This window comes from Miniopterus schreibersii, assembly GCF_964146895.1.
Source record: "Miniopterus schreibersii genome assembly, chromosome: 6".
In the NCBI taxonomy this organism is placed as follows: domain Eukaryota; kingdom Metazoa; phylum Chordata; class Mammalia; order Chiroptera; family Miniopteridae; genus Miniopterus; species Miniopterus schreibersii.
In genome coordinates, this window is record NC_138107.1 from 14057540 (window position 1) to 14076925 (window position 19386).

General features: G+C 48.9%; 2 protein-coding genes across 5 annotated transcripts in view; both read left to right on the top strand.

Moving 5' to 3' along the window:
- The first annotated feature begins 77 nt into the window (after positions 1-77).
- Positions 78-7746, top strand: MAD2L1BP (MAD2L1 binding protein). Its single transcript, XM_081139436.1, has 7 exons — positions 78-350; positions 1673-1745; positions 3231-3270; positions 3402-3483; positions 3692-3817; positions 4344-4609; positions 6836-7746. Exons 5-7 carry the CDS (start codon positions 3772-3774, stop codon positions 7346-7348), a joined length of 825 nt encoding a protein of 274 aa, XP_080995562.1. The 5' UTR covers positions 78-350; positions 1673-1745; positions 3231-3270; positions 3402-3483; positions 3692-3771; the 3' UTR covers positions 7349-7746.
- A 2556-nt stretch (positions 7747-10302) lies between these two features.
- The window catches only part of RSPH9 (radial spoke head component 9), a 41200-nt gene continuing 32116 nt past the window's right edge, over positions 10303-19386 (top strand). For 3 of the 4 annotated variants that reach the window (XM_081141397.1, XM_081141400.1, XM_081141398.1), the window contains exons 1-4: positions 10304-10567; positions 13986-14148; positions 16240-16369; positions 16837-16983. In XM_081141397.1, coding sequence (XP_080997523.1) covers positions 10341-10567; positions 13986-14148; positions 16240-16369; positions 16837-16983 — 667 coding nt within the window. In that variant the 5' untranslated portion in view covers positions 10304-10340. Of the gene's footprint in view, positions 10568-13985; positions 14149-16239; positions 16370-16836; positions 16984-19386 lie in introns of all 4 variants that reach the window. The other variant, XM_081141399.1, reaches the window with a different exon arrangement.

Here is a 19386-nt window from a genome sequence, read left to right on the forward strand (position 1 = left end):
CGGCGCTGTCCTACAACTCACAGGAGGCATCGCGGCGCACCCGCCGCGGGTGGCTTCGGGGCGTAGACAAGGAGCGCGCCTTTGCGCGCAAAGGTCTCAGGGAGCTGTAGTCTAGCTCTCAGTCTCCGCGCTCCGGGAGGCTAAGAAGGCTTCAGGGTGGGGGTGGGGGTCACCGGAGGGCTTACTTCGGAATCAAGCATTGAGGGCTCTCCTGGGTTTGGTTCCTTAATGCGATCCCAGGCAACAGGTTTTAGACCTGGAGAGTTGCAAATTCACGGCGGCTGGTCCCTCCAGCCTGCTGGCTCCAGCCCTGCCTCAGTTTCTTCCCCGATGTTCGACGTGCCGTCGGGGTGAGTCAGGGCGAATGCCAGGGCGGAGGCGGATGATGGCTAGCCTAATTATGGCTGTTATTGTTACGATGATTATGCCACCTTTACACAGCAGTCACTGCTTTATTACCAGGCCGGCACCCTCCGGGGGCTGGTTTTAGCAGCCCAAGACACCGCGGTAGCCCCGACACGAGGCCCAAACCCATAAAACCAGCCTTGCTACCTGAGGGCTACCAGGATCCACGCAGCGAGTGTTACCCCTCCTCTTTGTTTTGAAGCAGAACCAATCGGGGAGAACCCAGTTTGGTTTTAAAACATTCAGGGCTATAGGAGGGGCCTCGCACCTACTTGGGGCGGAGCTGGGGCTCGGGCTTGGGTTATGTCAACCACTGCGAGGGCGGGGAAGTGGCCAGGAATAGAAACTTGGCCAAGGGCCGCAGAGGATTGCTGACTTTTGACTTTCTTGCCAAGTCATCTCTCTTGCTCCTTAGGGCTCTGGCAGTCAGCAAAGAGTAAACATTTAGGGACATAGACCAGTGTACAAGACACTAGAAAGGCAGAGTGCAGAAGCAGTGTTGCCGGGTTGGGAGTCAGGACGCCAAGGTTCAATTCCCAGCCCATGGCTATCTCATGACTCACCACTCATTGTATGTCCACTTCCCTTCCCTTCACAAACAGTCAGATGCTCACACGCAGCCAAGAAATAAAACAGCCCATCCCTCCAGACCTCCGTTTAACTTGGAAAATTAGAAGCAGCAACAGTGACTTACCTCTGGTGATCCTTTTAGGGGTTCAGACCTGGTAGAGTCCATGGCTTCCCCCCAAGATGGCAAGGAGGGTGGCAGATTACTAACCAGTTGCTTCCCACATGGCATAACTCCCCAAAACAGTGGGAGCAGAAGGGCCAAAATCTGCAAAAGACCCTAGCAGACCCAGCCACTTATGTGGTCTTCAGTGGTTGAAAGCACATGCGAATTCTCTCTTCTCAACCCTGTTCAGCTAAAGGAAGGTTATGCTGCAGAGGTCAACCCTAGCCAGGGGCATGACCCTGCCAGGGAAACTGCTAGATAGAGGCTGATGCTGAAGAACTCAGTGATAGGTCTCAAGAAGGCTGGAGATTGGAAGGGAGAGCTAAAATCATTCCAACTTTCTCACCACTAGCGGCTCTGGGCTCTTATGATAACCAGGGCCTGCTACACTTGCCTGATAACACTTGCCCTCTCATTGTGGATCTTTCAACCACCCCAACACAGTTTCACTACCCAAAAGTGAAGAACTTTTGAGAAATGGGAGGGGATAACTCATTCTGATATCCCATTCTTGAACAACCTGGCTTTCCACAGACGGGAGTGAAGGCTGGCAGAGAAGTAGGCTGAACAGGGATGTCTGTCCAGGAGGAGATCTGGGAGATGAAAGGTATTATGTGTTTAGTTTCCGGGAGGACTTACTTATGAAGTGACTGTGGGATATATATGTATATATACACACACACAAACATTTTTCCTGGTATGTCATTATTTATTCTTTGTGTATAGTACTTTTACATAAGATTTTAATTTATTTGGAATTTATCTTTATGGAGGATGTGTGGTAGGAACTAATTTAATATTCCTCCCTCTAATTGGATAGGGATTTGTCTCAAGTTATTTGCTTTGAAGAATTGCCCTCATCCTATATAGTAAGATTTATATATACATGGATTTGTTTCTGGACTCTCTTCTGTTTTATAATTTGTTTATTCCTGAGCCAACACCACTGTATTTTAATCATTGTACTTTTATAGTATGTTTTGATCTCTGGTTCCTACTTCCTGAAACATCACCTTTTCTTGGCCTCTGTGACTTGATACTTATCTATTTCTGTTGATACTGTACTTCTCTGGCAACTCATAAGCCTTCTTCACAGGTTCTTTTCTCTCTCTGCTCATCTCCTAAGCATTAGTGTCTTTAGGATCCTAGCTCATCCTTATTCTACACAATCTCCCTGGATGATCTTACTCAGTTCCATGCTGATGACACTCAAATATTTATCTCTATTCCTAATGACGCTCCTAAATATCTGTCCAATGAAACATCAAACTCAACCTATTCAAAACTGAACTCACCTTTTCTCCTTACCCACACCCCAATAAACCTGATCCTCCTAGTGTTCCCTCCTTCATTTGAATGGCACAACTGGCCATAGAGATGCTGAAGTGAAAAACCTGATTGTCTTCTTGAAAGCCTCTCTCTAGCACTCCTCTTCTTCTTGGGATCAACCACCAAGAAATGCTCATTGGACCTCCTAGATATCTTTAGGATTCACCTAGTTCTCTCTACCCCACTGTGACTACTCTAGTTCAGGTATCTTTCACCATGCAGTTGGGTAATTGCAGTTGCTAGCTCTAACTGGTATCCCTGTCTCCTTTCTTATCCTGCCTGTAATCTAATCTCTACACTACTGCCAGTGTAGAGATTAAATTTATAAAATGTAAATTTAATCATGCTACTCCCCTACTTAAACCTTTCAAAGCTTTTCCATCCCTTACACCCAGGATCAAGTTCATGCATGGGTTATAAAGCCTTGCCACGATCTGGTTCCTGTTTGTCCACCACAGCCTTAGCTCTGTATAATTTTTTTTTTTTTTTAATCCTCACTGAGGACATTTTTTTCATTGATTCCAGAGAGAGGGGAAGGGAGGAGAGAAACACTGATGTGAGAGAGAAACATCCATTGGTTGCCTCAGGCGTGCCCCCCCCATCCAATTGCATGCTGGGTATGTGCCTTGACCCTGAATTGAACCTTTGACCTTTCCACCCTTCGGTGCACTGGGCAATGCTCTAACCACTGAGCACACCAGCTAGGGCCTGAATTCTTTTCATTCCTTTAATAAAGAATGTACTTGTCTCTAACCTTTTCCAGGATCATGAGGTCCTCCTCCTTACCTTCATTCATCCTACAGGTCAGTTTCTTGGGCACACTTTCTCTGAACTACCCCTTGCTCCCACCTCGTCTAGGTTAGGCGCCCCTGTTCTCCTCCACAGCCCGTGTACACCCCACGGTATAATTCATGACATTGTATTGTATCTATAGGCAGTGAACCCCCTTGAGGACGGCGTCCGCCTCGGTCGTTTGCCAGAGTCCAGCACCTAGGACAGGGCCTCGCACGAAATAGGTGCACAATGAATAGAGAACGCTGGAGGGAAAGGATGCTTAAGGGCGGAGTCCTTAGGAAGGCAGCGCTCAGTGGCTGCGGGCACGTGGGTTCCCTGCTGGGGAAGCTTTCCTGGTACGGGTGCGGGGGCGTTAGGGAGGGAGCGAAGGCTCACTTCTCACCGCGGCTCTGCCTGCACCACCCTGCGGCGGCGCCGCGTTCCCTCCAGGCCCAACCTAGGCCGGAAGTGGAGGCTTCCCATGATACCCCGCGCGGCGCCTATTCAAACTGCACGACGAGGAGGTAGTAATGGCAGCTCCGGAGCCGGAAGTGCTGTCCTCCGCCGCAGTCCCAGGTAAGGCGTGGGGTCGGGATCTCGGGTTACTTGGGAGACCTAGTTCCCTGCCGCCGCAACCTCCCGTCATTTATCCCTGGGCCCTTTCTCTGGCCGGTCTTCCTTGTGCGCGTTTCTCGGCGTCCCTTCCGGCTCTGGCTCGGCCAGAGTGACTCCATCGCCCCACGGCCCTGGATCTCATTGGTTCACCCCCACTCTGCCTTCATCTTGGCGGCCTTCTGGACCCCGCTTGACTACATTGTCTTTCAATTCAGATCAGGGCCTCCACTTTCTGAGTGTAGCATCAGTCCCCTGCCTCAGAAATTCTACCGCCCACCCTCCCCCGGCCCCGCTTTCTCACCATCCAGCCGTCACTTAAATAACCTTGGGCGACTGGGATTAGGAATCCCCCGGCCTCCACCCACACTGGAGTTTGCTGAGGGAATGGGCATGTGTCGGGGTTAGGGTGGCTGATAGGGAATGAGAAGACTGATTTTGGTCTTTGAGATTTTAATTTTTCTCTCTTGTCCCTCTGTGCGCTTACCAGATTTGGAGTGGTATGAGGAGTCGGAGGAAACCCACGCCCCCCAGATAGAACTACTCGATACTACCACTGCCCAAGAACCTCCCAACCGTTCGGACTCTTTTTGCCCCCGAGACTGCTTGGTGCCAGTGGTGTTTCCCGGGCCTGTAAGCCGGGAAGGCTGCTGTCAATTTACTTGTGAACTTCTAAAGCATGTCATGTATCAACGCCAGCAACTCCCTCTGCCCTATGAACAGCTTAAGCACTTCTACCGAAAACCTTCTCCCCAGGTAGGCACAGGCTTCCGGAGAAAGTTGGTGGGGAGACTCTGTGGCCATTAGATGGTAGGAAGGTTAAAAAGGGGGTCTAAGGGATCTTCAGGGCTTGTCAGCTTAAGCAGCTGTAAGGAATGCGTTTCATCCCATGGCTTCAGTCACTTTCTCCATGGTCTAATCTTTGATAGTCTAACCCTCCCCACTCTTTCTCATTTTTTTTTTCTGAAACTCCTGTTGTGTTGCATTTGGACTTTATGAATTGACTTTAAAAAAAAAAAATCTTTGTTGATTTCAGAGAGAGGAAAGGAGAGGGAGAGAGAGAAATAGAAACATCAATAATGAGAGAGTCATTGATCAGCTGCCTCCCGACTGGGGATGGAGCCTGCAACCTGGGCGTGTGCCCTGATAGGGAGTCTAACCCCAATTGCCTGGATCCCAGGTTGACGCTCAACAGCTGAGCCATGCCCAGCAACCCTTTAATTTTAATGTCTTCTCTCTCCAAATTTATATTTTCTCTCTCTTTGTTTTTATGTTCTACTTTCTGGGGAACTTCTTTGACTTTATATTCCAACACTTCTGTTACTTTTGTTCTCTTTTGGCAGTCATAGTCTTAAGGGCTCTTTCTTAATTTTTGCATGTTCCTTTTAAAATTTTATTGATTGATTGATTGATTTGAGAGAGAGAGGAAGGGAGAGAGTGAGAGTGAAACCGATTTGTTGTTCCACTTATTTAAACATTCATTGGTTGATTCTTGTATGTGCCCTGACTGGTTATAGAATCCATAACCTTTGTGCGTATCAGGCTGACACTCTAATCAGTTGAGCTACCTTGTGGCTGAGCCAGGGCCGCATGTTCCTTTTTAATTGCATCCCATTGTTTCACCTCTGTATGAACTTCTCTTACCTGAACATAATTATTTTTGAGGTTTTCCTCTGTTCCTTGCAGTGTCTCCATTTCTTCCAGATTCCTCCTTCTTTTTGTTTTGGTCTCTGACTTTCATGTTAGAGGTTTTTAGTCTGTGTCTGGTAAATATTTAAGAATAAGTCATTGAAAGCTCTGTATGCATGGCTGGGCCTTGTGAGCTGATAGACTTTAAGGATATTGGGAGACCTAGTGGTCTCTTTGTAGGACTCCCAAAACATCACTATTGGAAAGTCTTCTTTCTGGATGGAGGAAATTGGCAAGTGATCGTAGGGTCCTCATGTTTTCACTCATTCCCCTTACATTCACTCTTGCCTTTTGCAGTGCCTAAGTCAGCAATTCCTGAGCCTTTCTGGGGTTCTGCGTGAATCAGTTTGCTTCTCACGGGAGTCCCCTCTATAACACTTGAATTCTTTTATCTGCTTTCTGTCCTCCAAAAATTTGTTGTTGCCTTTGGCCACTGTTGTCTATTTTCCAGGTCTCTTTGCCCATGGGCATCCTCCTTCCCTTTCACTCCCCTCCCTCCCCCCTCCCCTCCCCTCCCTCCCCCCTCCCCTCCCCTCCCCTCCCCCCCTCCCCTCCCTCCCCCCTCCCCTCCCCTCCCTCCCCCCTCCCCTCCCTCCCCCCTCCCCTCCCCTCCCCTCCCCCCTCCCCTCCCTCCCCCCTCCCCTCCCCTCCCCTCCCCTCCCCTCCCTCCCCCCTCCCCTCCCTCCCCCCTCCCCTCCCCTCCCCTCCCCTCCCCTCCCCTCCCCTCCCCTCCCCTCCCCTCCCCTCCCCTCCCCTCCCCTCCCCTCCCCTCCCCTCCCCTCCCCTCCCCTCCCCTCCCCTCCCCTCCCTCTCTCCCTCCCTTCCTTCCTTCCCCTCTCCTTTCTTTTTCCTTTCATTTAGTAGTATTTCATATGGGAACACAAATACGCATGTGTTCAATTTGCCATGTTTAATTGGAAGATCAACTTCAGAATCACCTTTATTAGACCAAACAATCCTCATTCCTGTTATCACTCCTAGTACAGCAAAAATTTGCCACCTACTATGCTACCAAATATCCTTAACTGCTTTAGTTGCTTATTTCTGGATGCCCTCCTACTTCAGAACACTGTCTTTGCTGTTCTAAGTGTGGGACAGTTATGGTTTATACAAAGAATGTATTTTCCTTTTGGATATATTTCCCTCTGATAAAACCCAGTGTCTTAGCTGTGGCAATTCACTGAACTGGAAATCCAGCCCCATAGTCTACTATATCCCAACCACCAGGGTTCTTCAGTGGTAATTAGCTTTCCCCTACCTTGCCTTCTCTCTCACCATTCTTTGTCTTCATAGGCAGAGGACACGGTGAAGAAGAAACCTTGGGCCACCACCGAGGCAAACAGCAGAAAATGCCAACAAACGCTGGCAGAACTGGAGAGTGTCCTTAGCCACCTAGAGGGTCTCTTTGCCCGGACGCTAGTACCACGAGTGCTGATCCTCCTTGGAGGCAATGTTCTAAGTCCCAAGGAATTTTACGAGCTTGACTTGTCCCGCTTGGCGCCCAACAGTGTGGACCAGAGCGTGAGCACAGCAGCTTGTTTGCGCCACATCTTCCGAGCCATTTTTATGGCTGATGCCTTCAATGAGCTGCAGGCGCCTCCGCTCATGGGCACCATTGTCATGGCACAGGGGCACCGTGATTGTGGAGAAGATTGGTTTCGACCCAGGCTAAACTACAGAGTGCCCAAACGGGGCCACAAACTGACTGTGACCCTGTCCTGTGGCAGACCCTCCATCCCAGTCACAGCCTGGGAGGATTATGTTTGGTTTCAGGCACCAGTGACATTGAAAGGCTTTCACGAGTGAGTGGGGATGCTTCTTAATTGTGAACACAGTGGCTAAATTATCTTTCCTTCTGTGGCACCAAGTCACCCATCTTTTGCCTGGAGTTAGAGTTGCTTCCTGATGAGAGGAAGGTTCTGTCCTGGCTGCCTGCTTCCCCTTCACAGACTTCCTGGTGAGCTGATGGTGTGACTGGGACTGGAATAATCCTCATTGAATAACATCTCTTTGAATCAAAGGTTGACTGGGTCAGACCTTTCTGTTTGGGGTTGGAAATCAAATGTGAGCCCATAGACACTATTATGGAGGTGTCCCTTTTCTGTGGCCTTTAAGAATTTTTACCAGGGACATAAATGTTGGTGTGACTCATGAACTTAAATATAAAATGAATGAATTAATATTAAATTTTCCCAAAACTCTTGGCTTAAAGAGACTTTCCAGGCTTGCGGCTAGAGTATTTTGTCTTTCTCCTTGGTCTCTTAATTATTTATATAATGTTATTTATTTATTTATTTATTTTACTAATGGTGCTTTCTCTTTATCAGCCCCAGGCCAGTCTGGGAAGTTGAGTGACTTGGCCAAGGTTCTGTAACAGTTTGATGTGAGCTGGGACTAGGGTTCTCATCAGCTAACTCCTAGCCCACTGTTCTTTCCTTGCCACATACTGGTTTGGCGACCATTAAAATGTATGCCCAAAGCAGAGGGGACACAGGGGAATGGGGCTGAAAGACTGGGCTGAGAGGAAAAACAGAGTGTCTTTGCAAAACCCTGTTGAACTGTAGCTGAGGCCCCAGGACTGACCCTTCTGGAATTCAGCCCTGCCTGTCTCCACTGCAGTTGTCTGATGGCCGCTGGCAGTTACTGTTGGCAGTATTGTCCTTAGGCAAACCCTACCTTCTTGCCTGTGGCAATTCCTCCTTAGCGACATCTCTGACTTGGCTATCCTGGTTCTTACTGTTACACTCTCCAGCATGATGCTGCTCCTTGTCCCTGAGAGCACCTGCTTATTTCTTGGAAGTGAGTTGAATACACAGTCCTCACCCTGCTGGTGTTGGAGCTAAGGGTGTGTATATAAATGGGGACAGTATAAATATATAAATTATTTTTTTATGTTTTAAGAAGAATGCTTTATGTTCTGTTAAGAAAACAAAAATAGTTTATATTTTATGCTCTCTTTTAAGCACTTCGCATACATTTTATCTAATCTAACAACCTTGTTTTCTGTCATTGTTCCCATTTTATAGATGAGGGTTGGGTAGATTGAATAACTTGCCTGAGAGTGGAAACCATGCCCATTCCACCTGGCACTAGAGGCTGAGTGCTTTACACTGCTATGCATCCTTTGTGGTTTTACTGTGAAATAATTAAACAAGGTTTGCCCTGCCAAACGTGGTAGTATTGAAAAGCTGCAGGACTTTCCTCTCTGGCTTCATATTGTGTTTCCCTACATTGGGTTCTGACATTAACAGGTGCTGAGTAAATATGGAATCAACGAAAACAAAAGGTTTGGGTTCTTTTCTGTGCTGTGACCACCTGAAGCATATTCCACCAGCTAGAATTTTGGCTGTTTCTCTGCCTGATGGTATTACCTTACAGAAGAGGAACAGGCTATATCTTCCATTTGGGAAGGGACAGGCTGAGTGAGGGGTCTGACTGGAGGGAGGGAGGGTTTGGAACAGAGTTATAAATTATTTTGAGATGGAAGACACATTAATCCATGTGAAGCTCCCTCAAGTACTGATTTTAAAAGGCTTCATAAACAATATCTGGACAACTAAAACAAAGTAATTATCTGGGTAATTCAGACACTTCTCTATTGGCTTGGCATTGGGTCCCAGGACATTTTGATTTTATGATCCTCTCCAAAGGAACCCAGAAGTAAAAGATCACTATATATATAAAATCTTATGTCTATTTCATTTTATTTTTTCCATCACCAGTTATCCCCACTATGCCCTCTTCCACCTCCCCCCACAAGGATCAGTTAATATTAACAATAAATCCCACCTCCCCTGACAACAAGCTTGCTAAGGCACCTGTTTATGCTTGATCGTGGCTGGGGATTCCAGAGGTAGGTGTGAAGAAGTAGTCATTCTTTAGCCCAGGGAGTGAAGAGGCCCAGATGCAGTGGGGTTCTGCCCTTTCACGTGTTGCTACCATTTGGGCCTAAAAGCAACTGTTGTGGGGCCTCAGGTAGGTAAGTAGCTGGTAGTTGCTGGGAAAGTGCAGTCTGTAAATGTCACCCTTTTTGTACCCCTCTTCACAACCCCTTTTCCCAAAGTGGCCTTATACCTTGCCCTATTGCCTTGGTCTTCATTTGCCACTTAGGAGGAATAGTACTATGGAAGGGGTAAAGGGAGAGACATCTGAAGATTGAAGAGAATGGAATGGATGCATCCAGGTCTTGCAGGATCTGTAGTTGGTGGGGATTGTCTCAGATGCCTAGACTTAGTGCCAAGAGTATTTTATTTTTAATTTTTAAATATGTCTATTGATTTCAGAGAGAGAGAGGAAGAGGGAGAGAAACATCAATGATGAGTCATTGATTGGCTGCCTCCTGCACGCCCCCTCCTGGGGATCAGCTCGAAACCTGGGTTTGCACCCTGATGGGTAATTGTTTTTCTTCTCAAGCCCCCACTGAATATACATTGAGGACTCAATAAATGTAGACTGTGGAAGGACTCGAGAAAGGCAAAGATATCTATGGAATTGGGCTGGGCTGGGCCCTCCGACCTCACACTGTAGCCTATCTGTTTTAGGGGAAACCACGCGGATGCTGTGACAACTGAACACATCCTGTCACCAACTCAGAAAAGGAAGAGGGCGGGAACTAGAGGGTGCCCAGGCACTTGGGAAGGGCTCGCAGGGAATTAGGGCTGGCCAGAGGCCCCGGAAGGGCAGGGCCACAGGTGGGTGTAATCCTACTTCCTGCTTGAGGGGAGGGCGGAGCTTTGGGTCTCCATGGAGACGGCTTCCCCTAGCAACCTGGAGGGCGTCGAGTTGAGCGGCTGCGGAGATGGACGCGGATAGCCTCCTGCTGTCCCTAGAGCTGGCGTCTGGCAGCGGGCAGGGCCTCAGCCCCGACCGTCGGGCCTCGCTGCTCACTTCCCTTTTGCTGGTTAAGCGCGACTACCGCTACAGCCGGGTGCTCTTCTGGGGCCGCATCCTCGGCCTCGTCTCCGATTACTACATCGCGCAGGGCCTGAGTGAGGACCACCTCGCCCCGCGCAAGACGCTGTACAGGTGACCAAGGCCTCAGGGCGATGCGGAAAGAGGGCCGCTGGGGGGCCCGCAAGAGTGGGCGGTGGTAGGAACCGAAAGGGGCGGGGGCCACGGGGTCACGGAAACTGGTGGAGATGGGATTTGAGGAGCAGGGAATGGGGTTGGCCCGAGGGGCGGGGCTGGGGACTTGAGAGCCAAATGGAGCCTAAGGGGGCGGGGAAGTGGTGAGCGAGGTCTGAGAGGGCGGGGCTCTAGCAGGACACTTTTAAGCGTGGAGCAAAAGGATGCAGGAGAAACTTAGAGGCTGGTGGGTTTTCAGTAGAGTCTGAGCCAAGGACGGAGGCAGAGCAAGGTGAATGTTCCTGGATAATGGAGACCTGGATTAGAAGCCAGGTGCAAGCCTGGTGCCGGCAGGTCTGGCTTTGGGAAGAGCTGAGTTTGGAGAAGGGTCAGAAGCTCCCCGGCGGGGTGGTGGTGCTGGGGATGGTGCTCTTTGGAAGCATGTCCAAAGAAACCATCTTTTCTGGAGGTGCTGGCTCACAGGAGGCTCTCTAAGGAAGTAGTGAAGGAATGTGGAATGGGAGAGAAGGGATTTAGAACTGGGGAAAATTACCTGGACACTCCCATTCAGGACCATGCAGCTGCTTTTTGACTATCCCCAGCGTTGATGGGGAGTTCAACACCTTACAAAGCAGTCCCTTAGGTGCAGGAAGTTGGAGACTTCATTTATCTATCCATGCATTGATCCAACACTGGTTGGATGCATCCTGTGCTAGACTTGGGGTTACAAAGAGGGCTGAGGCTGACCAACCCCAACTCCCAACTTATTCACATCTTAGGGAGGGAAACTGATGTGTAACCCCTCAATTACAGCAAAGTGTGTTAAAACTAGAATAGGGTTGCTATTTTTTTTTAAGTTATTAATTTTAGAGAGAGAGGAAGGAAGGGGGGAGAGACATCAATGTGAGAGAGAAACATTGGTAGGCTGCCTTCTGCATGCCCCCTACTGGGGTTTGAGCCCACAATCTGGGTGTGTGCCCTGACCAGGAATTGAACCAGTGACCTACCTCTTGGTGCATGGGACCATGCTCAACCAACTGAGCCACACCGGCCAGGGCAAAACTAGAATAGAGTTGTACACAAAGGGAGACCAAGGTGGGCATTCTCCTAGAGAGCAGTTAAGTAAGATGACCAAGGAGGGGAACTTCTTTGCCATCTGAAAGATGAACAGTTCTCCAGGAAGGTATCGGGAAAAGTCACGCAAACTTGATGGCTGAAGCTGGCTTGGAGTGTTTGGGAGAATAGCAGGTAGGTAAACATAACAGTGGCAGCAGGTGTTATGTAGAACTGGATAGAGAAGCCTAGGGGTTTGAGCTTTGTCCATAGGCTATGGGGAGCCATGGCAGGGCTATAAGCAAGAAGAGCCTGCTCCGATCTGAGTGGGCAGAATGGCCGGAAGTGGGCATGCATTTAGAGATCTGTTGCAGTGTCCAGCTGAGGGAATTGAGGACAGGGGGTGGGTTAGAAAGATTTAAGTGGTAGAACTGCCAGGATTTGTGACTGAATGGGAGAGGCGAAGAAGGGGTCAAGGCTGACTCCTTCCAGCTTAGCAGCTGGTTATGTGCTGGTGCCACTCGCTGGGGAAGAATTCAAGGAGGGACTATCAGTGAATTTGATGTGAGGTGCCTGGAGGGCAGGGTGGTAAGGAGGTGTATTAAAGTACAGATCTGGAATCCAGAAGAAAAAATTGAACTGAAGATAGAGATTTGAGACTCATTTCCTTTTATTCCTTAAGTTTTATTTCTTCAGCACCTACTATGTGCCAGCATTGATTTAGGCAGCAGGAATTCAGTGGTAAATGAGACAAAGTCCTTGTATTCATAAAATTTACATTATAGTGTGTGTGGCAGGGGAGGGGAGACATAACAAATAAGTGCACACAGGTATTGCGTGTCAGCTGGTGCTAAGTGGGAAGGGGGATAGAGAATGCAGGATTGGGCACTACTGTAAATAGGGTGGTCAGGGATGGCCTATGATAAGACGACATTTGAGAAGAAACCTGGAGCAACTGAGTGAGTTATGTGTTTATTTGAGGGAAAAGAATCCCAGGCAAGGGCAAAGGCCCCGAGGCAGGCGTGTGCTTAGTGTGTTTGTGGAACCTCACACAGGCTAGTGTGGCTAGAGAGGAGTGAGGGAGGAGGACATTGAAGGACATGAGGTCACAGAGGTAAGGGGCTGGAGACAATCATGCAGGGCCTTGTAAGGACTTGGCCCAATGGGAAGTACTGGAAAGGTTCTGCATAGAGGCATGATCTGGCTTAGGTTTTAATGACTGAGTGGGGACTAGACTGAAGGAGGAGTGAGTATGGAAGTTAGGAGTCCAGTTAGGAGGCTACTGCAGTATCTAGGCAAGAGTAGATTGTGGCTTGGCCCAGGGGGGAAGCTGTGGAGATTGTGAGAGGTGGTTGGTTGGATTCTGGGTACCGACAAGTCATTAGCTGGGGCTCTAGGAATCAGTAGGGTGAGACAACAGAGAGAAAAGAGGGGTGAGAATAGATCCCTGGAAATACTTAAGGCACTGGAGGAGGGAGAAGGAAATATCCAAAGAAGTAGGAATGGGAATGCATTTGTTGTCTTTTAGGTCATCCCATGGTGATGACCTTCTCCTAAGCAGTTTCTTCAGGTGGTGGGGGCAGAAATCATGGTGCATGGTGCAGAGAGTGAAAGTGGGGGGAAGGTGGGCTCTCAGAGGGCAAACTGTTCTGAGATTATTACTTAGAGTTGAAGCAGAGGAGGGAGGGACAGGAAAGGGGCATTTTCTAGAGGGGCATGGATTTGAGGGCCATTGTGTTAGAAGGTCCAGAAGTTTTTATGTTGAGAAGGAGGCAGTAGAGAGTGAAGGGAGGAAAGATGAGCAGAGAGTAGGCTGGGACACAGGCCCTGAGTGTACCAGAGAGGAGTGGGAGGGTGTTCTCTCCTGGTGGCAAGTGAGAAGGGACTGGGCTGGCTAGTGCTCTTGAAGACAAAGACGGAGAGGTCCTTGAATCTGGGCCCCGCCTTCCTGAGAAATGGGGAAGATGGCCATGCTGCGGGCTCAGCAGGCAGACTGAGCATGAATTAGGGGCCAGTCGAAGCAGAGGCACCTGCAATAGAGGAAAATTCAACTTCCAGAACACATCCGGAATCTTACAGACCAGATATCTAGGAAGAAGGTCTTGGAATTTTGGCATACATGAACCTTTTGTGACCTTAAAAAAAATAAAATTGAATTTGCATCACATATGGGGGTGGGTGCACCATAGACACTTAGGGCTTCTAAGGGGAAAGGCGTGACTCCCAGGAGTGTTCCTTGGGCCTCACCCTGGGGAGGAGCGGTGGAGGCAGGGAGCCCGAGTGGGAGGGGAACTGGAAACCAGGGTGGTGTGGATGTTGTTGGCAGCCTGAACTGCATGGAGTGGAGCCTCCTGCCTCCAGCCACAGAGGAGATGATGGTGCAGACATCCATGGTGAAGGGCCGCTTCATGGGGGACCCCTCACACGATTATGAATACACCGAGCTGCAGAAGGTGAACGAGGGTGACAAGGCCTTAGAAGAAGTAGTGGTGAGTGACCATGAGAGAGGGGGGCCCGGGCCATCTGAAACCTAGCCTGATAGAAATTATGGTGACAGCAATGTAACAACACAGCTCCTGAGCAAGTGTGGGTGTGGATGGGCAGCTCTTGAGGAGCCTGGCTCTGGGGCAGGGGCAGGGAAGAAGGGGTCTGTGCTGAGCTCTGGGGTAAGGGCAAGGGCCTAGGCTCTTATATTTTGTGCCAATTTTTGTTTTCCTAGAAATACATCCCCATGGTTCAAAATTCAAAGGTACAAAAAGGAATATAGTGAAGTGTCCCACCCATTCCTGTTTTCCAGTCACCCCGGTCCTTTTTCTGGGGTACAGTAATGTAACCGTTTTGCATGTGTGTGTCCAAATCTTGCTACTCAAAGTGCAGCCTGGAGCAGAAGCATCACTATGCCCGGGAGTGAGAAATGCAGGATGGTGGGGCGGAGGGGCATCAGGATCTGCATTTCAGTACATCCCTGGGGGGTTTGAATTCATGTTTAAGCATGAGGAGCTCTGTTCCCAATGATAGCAAATACCTTACCTCTACATATTCTCTCTCTATCTTCAAAACAAAACAAAACAAATGGCAGCATGTTATACACACAGTTCTTCACCTTGTATTTTTTACCTAACAATACATTTAGGAGATCTTTCTATCTCAGTGCCTTAAAGAGCCTCCCCACTTTTTTTACCCTTGTGTGAATGCACCCTGATTTAGCCAGTGACCTTTTCATGGGAATGGAGGTTTCCAAGGTTTAGCCCTGACAAGCAGTGCCACAATGAGTGACCTTGTACATGCAGCATTTCCAGTGTATGCAGCCTATCTGAATGATCAACTCCTAGAAATGGAAAGCTAGGTCAAAAAAGTAAGGAGCTCAAGTTTTGAAATTAGACAAACCCAGAATTCAAAACACAGCCTCTGCACTTGAACTTAGGTGATGCCCAAAGTCTGGGTCCAATGCCCAAGCCCTCCCACCTGACAAATTTAACTTGCCTTTAGTTTTATTTTCTGTAAAATTGGGATAATTATATTTACTTTTTGGGCTTGTGCAGATTAAATGAGGTGACATATTTAAAACCCTTGGCCTAGACACTTATTAAATATTAGTTTCCATCTCCCCCTTTGTAAATAATTCCAGTCAGTAGCCCATGGGAAATAGGTGGCTGAGTGACTCTGGGGGCCCCTGATGGCATGTTTTCACTGTCAAGGGCTGCTTTTTTCCAACAGCTCTATGAGATCCTTTTGCTCAGGGTTGCCCTTGATAATGATTGTAACCAAATTTCAACTGCATACAAAATGTTATAATATGGGGTGATGCTGGGCAAATAACATTAAGTCAAGGAGTAGGATATGAAACTATATAAACTATGACTCTACTTGTGCTTTAAATATATGCACAGAAAAAAGATAGAAGGAAGGACACCAATGTGCTATCAGTGATTATCTTTAGGAAGTAGGATCATGAATGGTTTTAATTCTCTTAGGTATATTATAAAATATTTCTGATTACCCAAATAGTTTACAGTAAGCATGATTGCTTTAATATTTTCAAAAGGCAAAAGCAGCAACATTTATTATTATTTTTAAATATATCTTTATTGATTTTAGAGAGAAGAAAGGAGAGGGAGAGAGAGAGTTGAAACATCAATGATGAGAGAGTTGTCATTGATTGGCTGTGAGCCTGCAACCCGGGCATGTGCCCTGACTGGGAATCGAACCTCGATCTCCTGGATCCTAGGTCGATGCTCAACCACTGAGCCACGCCCGGCCGGGCAGAAGCAACATTTAAATCTGATGATAAGATGATATGTTCCTGCTCCCAGTGAGGGCAATTAGGGAATGAGGGATGGGGTGAGAGAGACTGCTTTTTTTAAAACATAGTTTTAAATATTGCACCACCAGTATTATTACCAATTTTAAAATAAAGAAAATCTTGATAGGAGGAAAGGGAGGGCTCGACCAGTGTGATTTTCCATGGACCAGGTATCTACACCGTGGTAGCCCGGGTCAGATGGTTATGCAGAGGGCTCTGCACCAGGGGTGAGTGGGCACAGCGCCCTGGCAGGAAGGCTTGTCTCCTGTCTCCTCAGGTCCGGGTCAAGGAGGAGACCCGCTTGGTGTCCATCATTGACCAGATCGACAAGGCCGTGGCTATTATCCCCCGAGGAGCCCTCTTTAAGACCCCTTTTGGACCCATCCATGTCAATCGGACCTTTGAAGGTGAGTTCTCTGGGCCCCTCTCCTGGGCAGGAGGGCATCTCTTGCCAAGCACAGTCAGACATATGTCCGGGAGTCTGGGCCGAACTGCCCACTTCCTCAGTGAAGGAACAGCTGTGACCACATCTGTTGGGAAGATATGTCCAATGACCTGTCATTGGTGGTTGACATGGGTTATCCAGTCACTGGATCCTGCCTTGATTCTGCCTGAGGGTGGGAGAGAATTTGGCCACCTGGGACTCTGGTCTTCCGTGGGTCTGGCCTCCCTGCCTTTTCACACCTTCATCCTCCTTGGTCTCTCCTCATTGCAGTACCTGGGCCAAATTTGGGCTGAGGGAACACTATTCCCTCTTCTCCCTTCAGTTCTCTGTCAGTAGTTGATTGGGTCATTTGCAAGCCCCTTCATGTGCTCCCCATACATAGAGAAAGTGAGCTGTGGGGTTCCCTTCCCACCTGCTACCTCTTTTTAGGACTGACCTTGTCTGAAGCCAAGAAGCTCAGTTCCTACTTCCACTTCAGGGAGCCTGTTGACCTGAAGAACAAGACCTTGCTTGAGAAGGCTGATCTAGACCCCTCCCTGGACTTCATGGACTCCTTGGAGCATGACATCCCCAAAGGTAATAGCCCATTACTTTGAGGACACTGGATCTGCCCCCAGGCCAGGGCAGTGGGTCATGCACTTGCCATTCTCCCCTGAGAGTGGGACCAAAGCCTGGGTGGGAAATGGGGGTTCAGTATGGGTCCTTGAGGGTGGGGCTTCCCCAGGATCCAATACAAGTTTCAGCTCATAGTAAACAGTCAGTAAATGTTTGCAGACAAAAGGAAGGATCGCCTTCCATGTGCTTTCACAGACAGGAAGTCTCAGTGTCTCTTGATCTTCACATCAATCTTGAATAGAGGCATCCACCCATCTCCGTTAGTTTGGGTGACAGCCAGTGCTTGGCACATAGCTAGCGCTCAATAAGTGGGTGCTGACTGACTAGCAAAGCACCTGCTGAGGATATGAGTTCCGAATATTTGCTTCCTGCTATGTGGGTGGGACTTTTAAATCTTAAAACATACAGCTTCAGAGGCTTTCCTCTGGTTCAGGACACACCTAGCCTAGGTACCCACCTTTTAGTGGTAGGGTCACAGAGACCCCATTTCCATTCCTTGAGCTTCACCGGTAGAGAACATGTTCTGGGAAGATACCCTTGCTTGGATGCTGTACCCCAGGACAGGTGCCAGGCTCTGGGCAATGTGGGGCGGACCCAAGACACTCACTCAGCACCCCTGCCTCTTTCCAAACCCATGTTTAGCTTTTCTGAGAACTGGAGGGATCTGTCATTGATGACGGCAACTTATAAAAGCAGTGGCGCTGCTTACTGTGTGCTAGGCACTGTACTCAGCCTTTTCCATACCTTACCTCACCTCATTTTAATATTCACAGCCAGCCTAAGAGTTAGATGCTGTTATCTCCATTTTATAGATGAAGAAACAAAATCTCAGAGTTAAACTCAAGGGCACAGTAAGTGTCAAGAGATTAGACTCCAGGGCTCTGGCATTAACTGTGGTTTCAAGTTGATGATATTTCTTTTTTTTTTCCAATCTTCACCCAAGGATATGTTTTATTGATATTAGAGAGAGAGGGAGGAGGAGGGGGGGGGAGAGAGAGAGGGAGAGAGAAACATTGATACGAGAGAGAAACATCGATCGGTTGCCTCCTGTACCCACCCCGACCAGAGATCAAACCTACAACCTGGGTATGTGCCCAGACTGGGAATTGAACTCGTGCCCTTTTGGTGCCTGGGATGATGCTCCAACCAGCTGAGCTGCCCCATAGGGTTGTTATAAGAATTAAAGAGTTAACAAATATACAAAATGCTTCTAATGGTGCCTAACACAGAATGACTCATATTAAAATTAATAATTATTATTGATATATTTGTAGTGACAAAAAGGCCTTAGAGCCCAGCCGGGCGTGGCTCAGCGGTTGAGCATCGACCTAGGATCCAGGCGATCGGGGTTCAATTCCCGGTCAGGGCACATGCCCGGGTTGCGGGCTCGATCAATGACACTCTGATCATTGATGTTTCTCTCTCTCCCTCTCTCTCTCCCTCTCCTTTCCTCTCTCTGAAATCAATAAAGATATATTAAAAAAAAAAAAAAAAAAAGGCCTTAGAGGTGGGTTGAGCAGGCCTAGTAGGGCCTAGAGGGCCAAGGGTAGGGGACCTAGATCAAGGCAGCAGGAGCTTCTGGTGACTTGTGAACGAGTCTGTGATAATAAGGTGGTGGTGCCTGGATGGATGGGGAAGGGGCAGGCCAGAGGACTGGGGGCATTTCAGGGCTATTGCAGTGCCCCAGGGGCCAGGCTGTGGGTCCCAAGTGGATAAGGGCTGCCAGCAAGGAATGGCTATTCTGGCCTTGGCCACATGAGGGTGCTCGAGGCAAGCCTCCCTGAACTTGGAAAGGGGCTCCTGAACCTGTGAGGGAGATAAAGGTATAATTATAGGGGCTGGGGCATTTCTCACCCTTGAGACACGCTTTCCAGACTCCAGTTATCTCCTCCAGCTCTGCTTCCAGCCCCACATCCCTGGAGGGTTGATAAAGGGAGCCAGGAATGTTGTGATGGTGGGACCCAGCACCAGGGGCTAAGGGGTGGGGGGAGAAAAGTACTCTTAATATCCCTCATCTGGGGGCAGCAGCCCCACCTCCGGATTCAAGGTGAGTCTGGAAAGCCCTGCTCGGTGCTGACTTCTCAGTCCTCTCACCTGCAGCTGGATGCTCCAGGTGAGTGGATGAGGCCCTTTTCCCACAGTGCTGGGTGATTGGGGGGGGCTAACACAAGAGCACTTCCCACCCTTGCAGCCTCCTCCTCTGTGCGATGGGAGGGGCACGGAGGGTGCTAGGGCCTTTGCAGTCAAGACTAGCTAGATGGGCTGTGGGGGTCCAACAAAGTCTTCCTGTGGGAATCCCATCAGTCCTCTTTGCCCTGCCATTTAGGGTACAGGGGACATAGGAGGCAGCTGTCTCTCCCTGCA

Bases quoted from the DNA above. Each gene is read 5' to 3' on its own strand.
- MAD2L1BP (XM_081139436.1), top strand. From the start codon at position 3,772: ATGGCAGCTCCGGAGCCGGAAGTGCTGTCCTCCGCCGCAGTCCCAG. The intron at 3,818-4,343 runs GTAAGGCGTGGG...TGCGCTTACCAG, and splicing joins GTCCTCCGCCGCAGTCCCAG to ATTTGGAGTGGTATGAGGAG. The intron at 4,610-6,835 runs GTAGGCACAGGC...TTGTCTTCATAG, and splicing joins ACCGAAAACCTTCTCCCCAG to GCAGAGGACACGGTGAAGAA.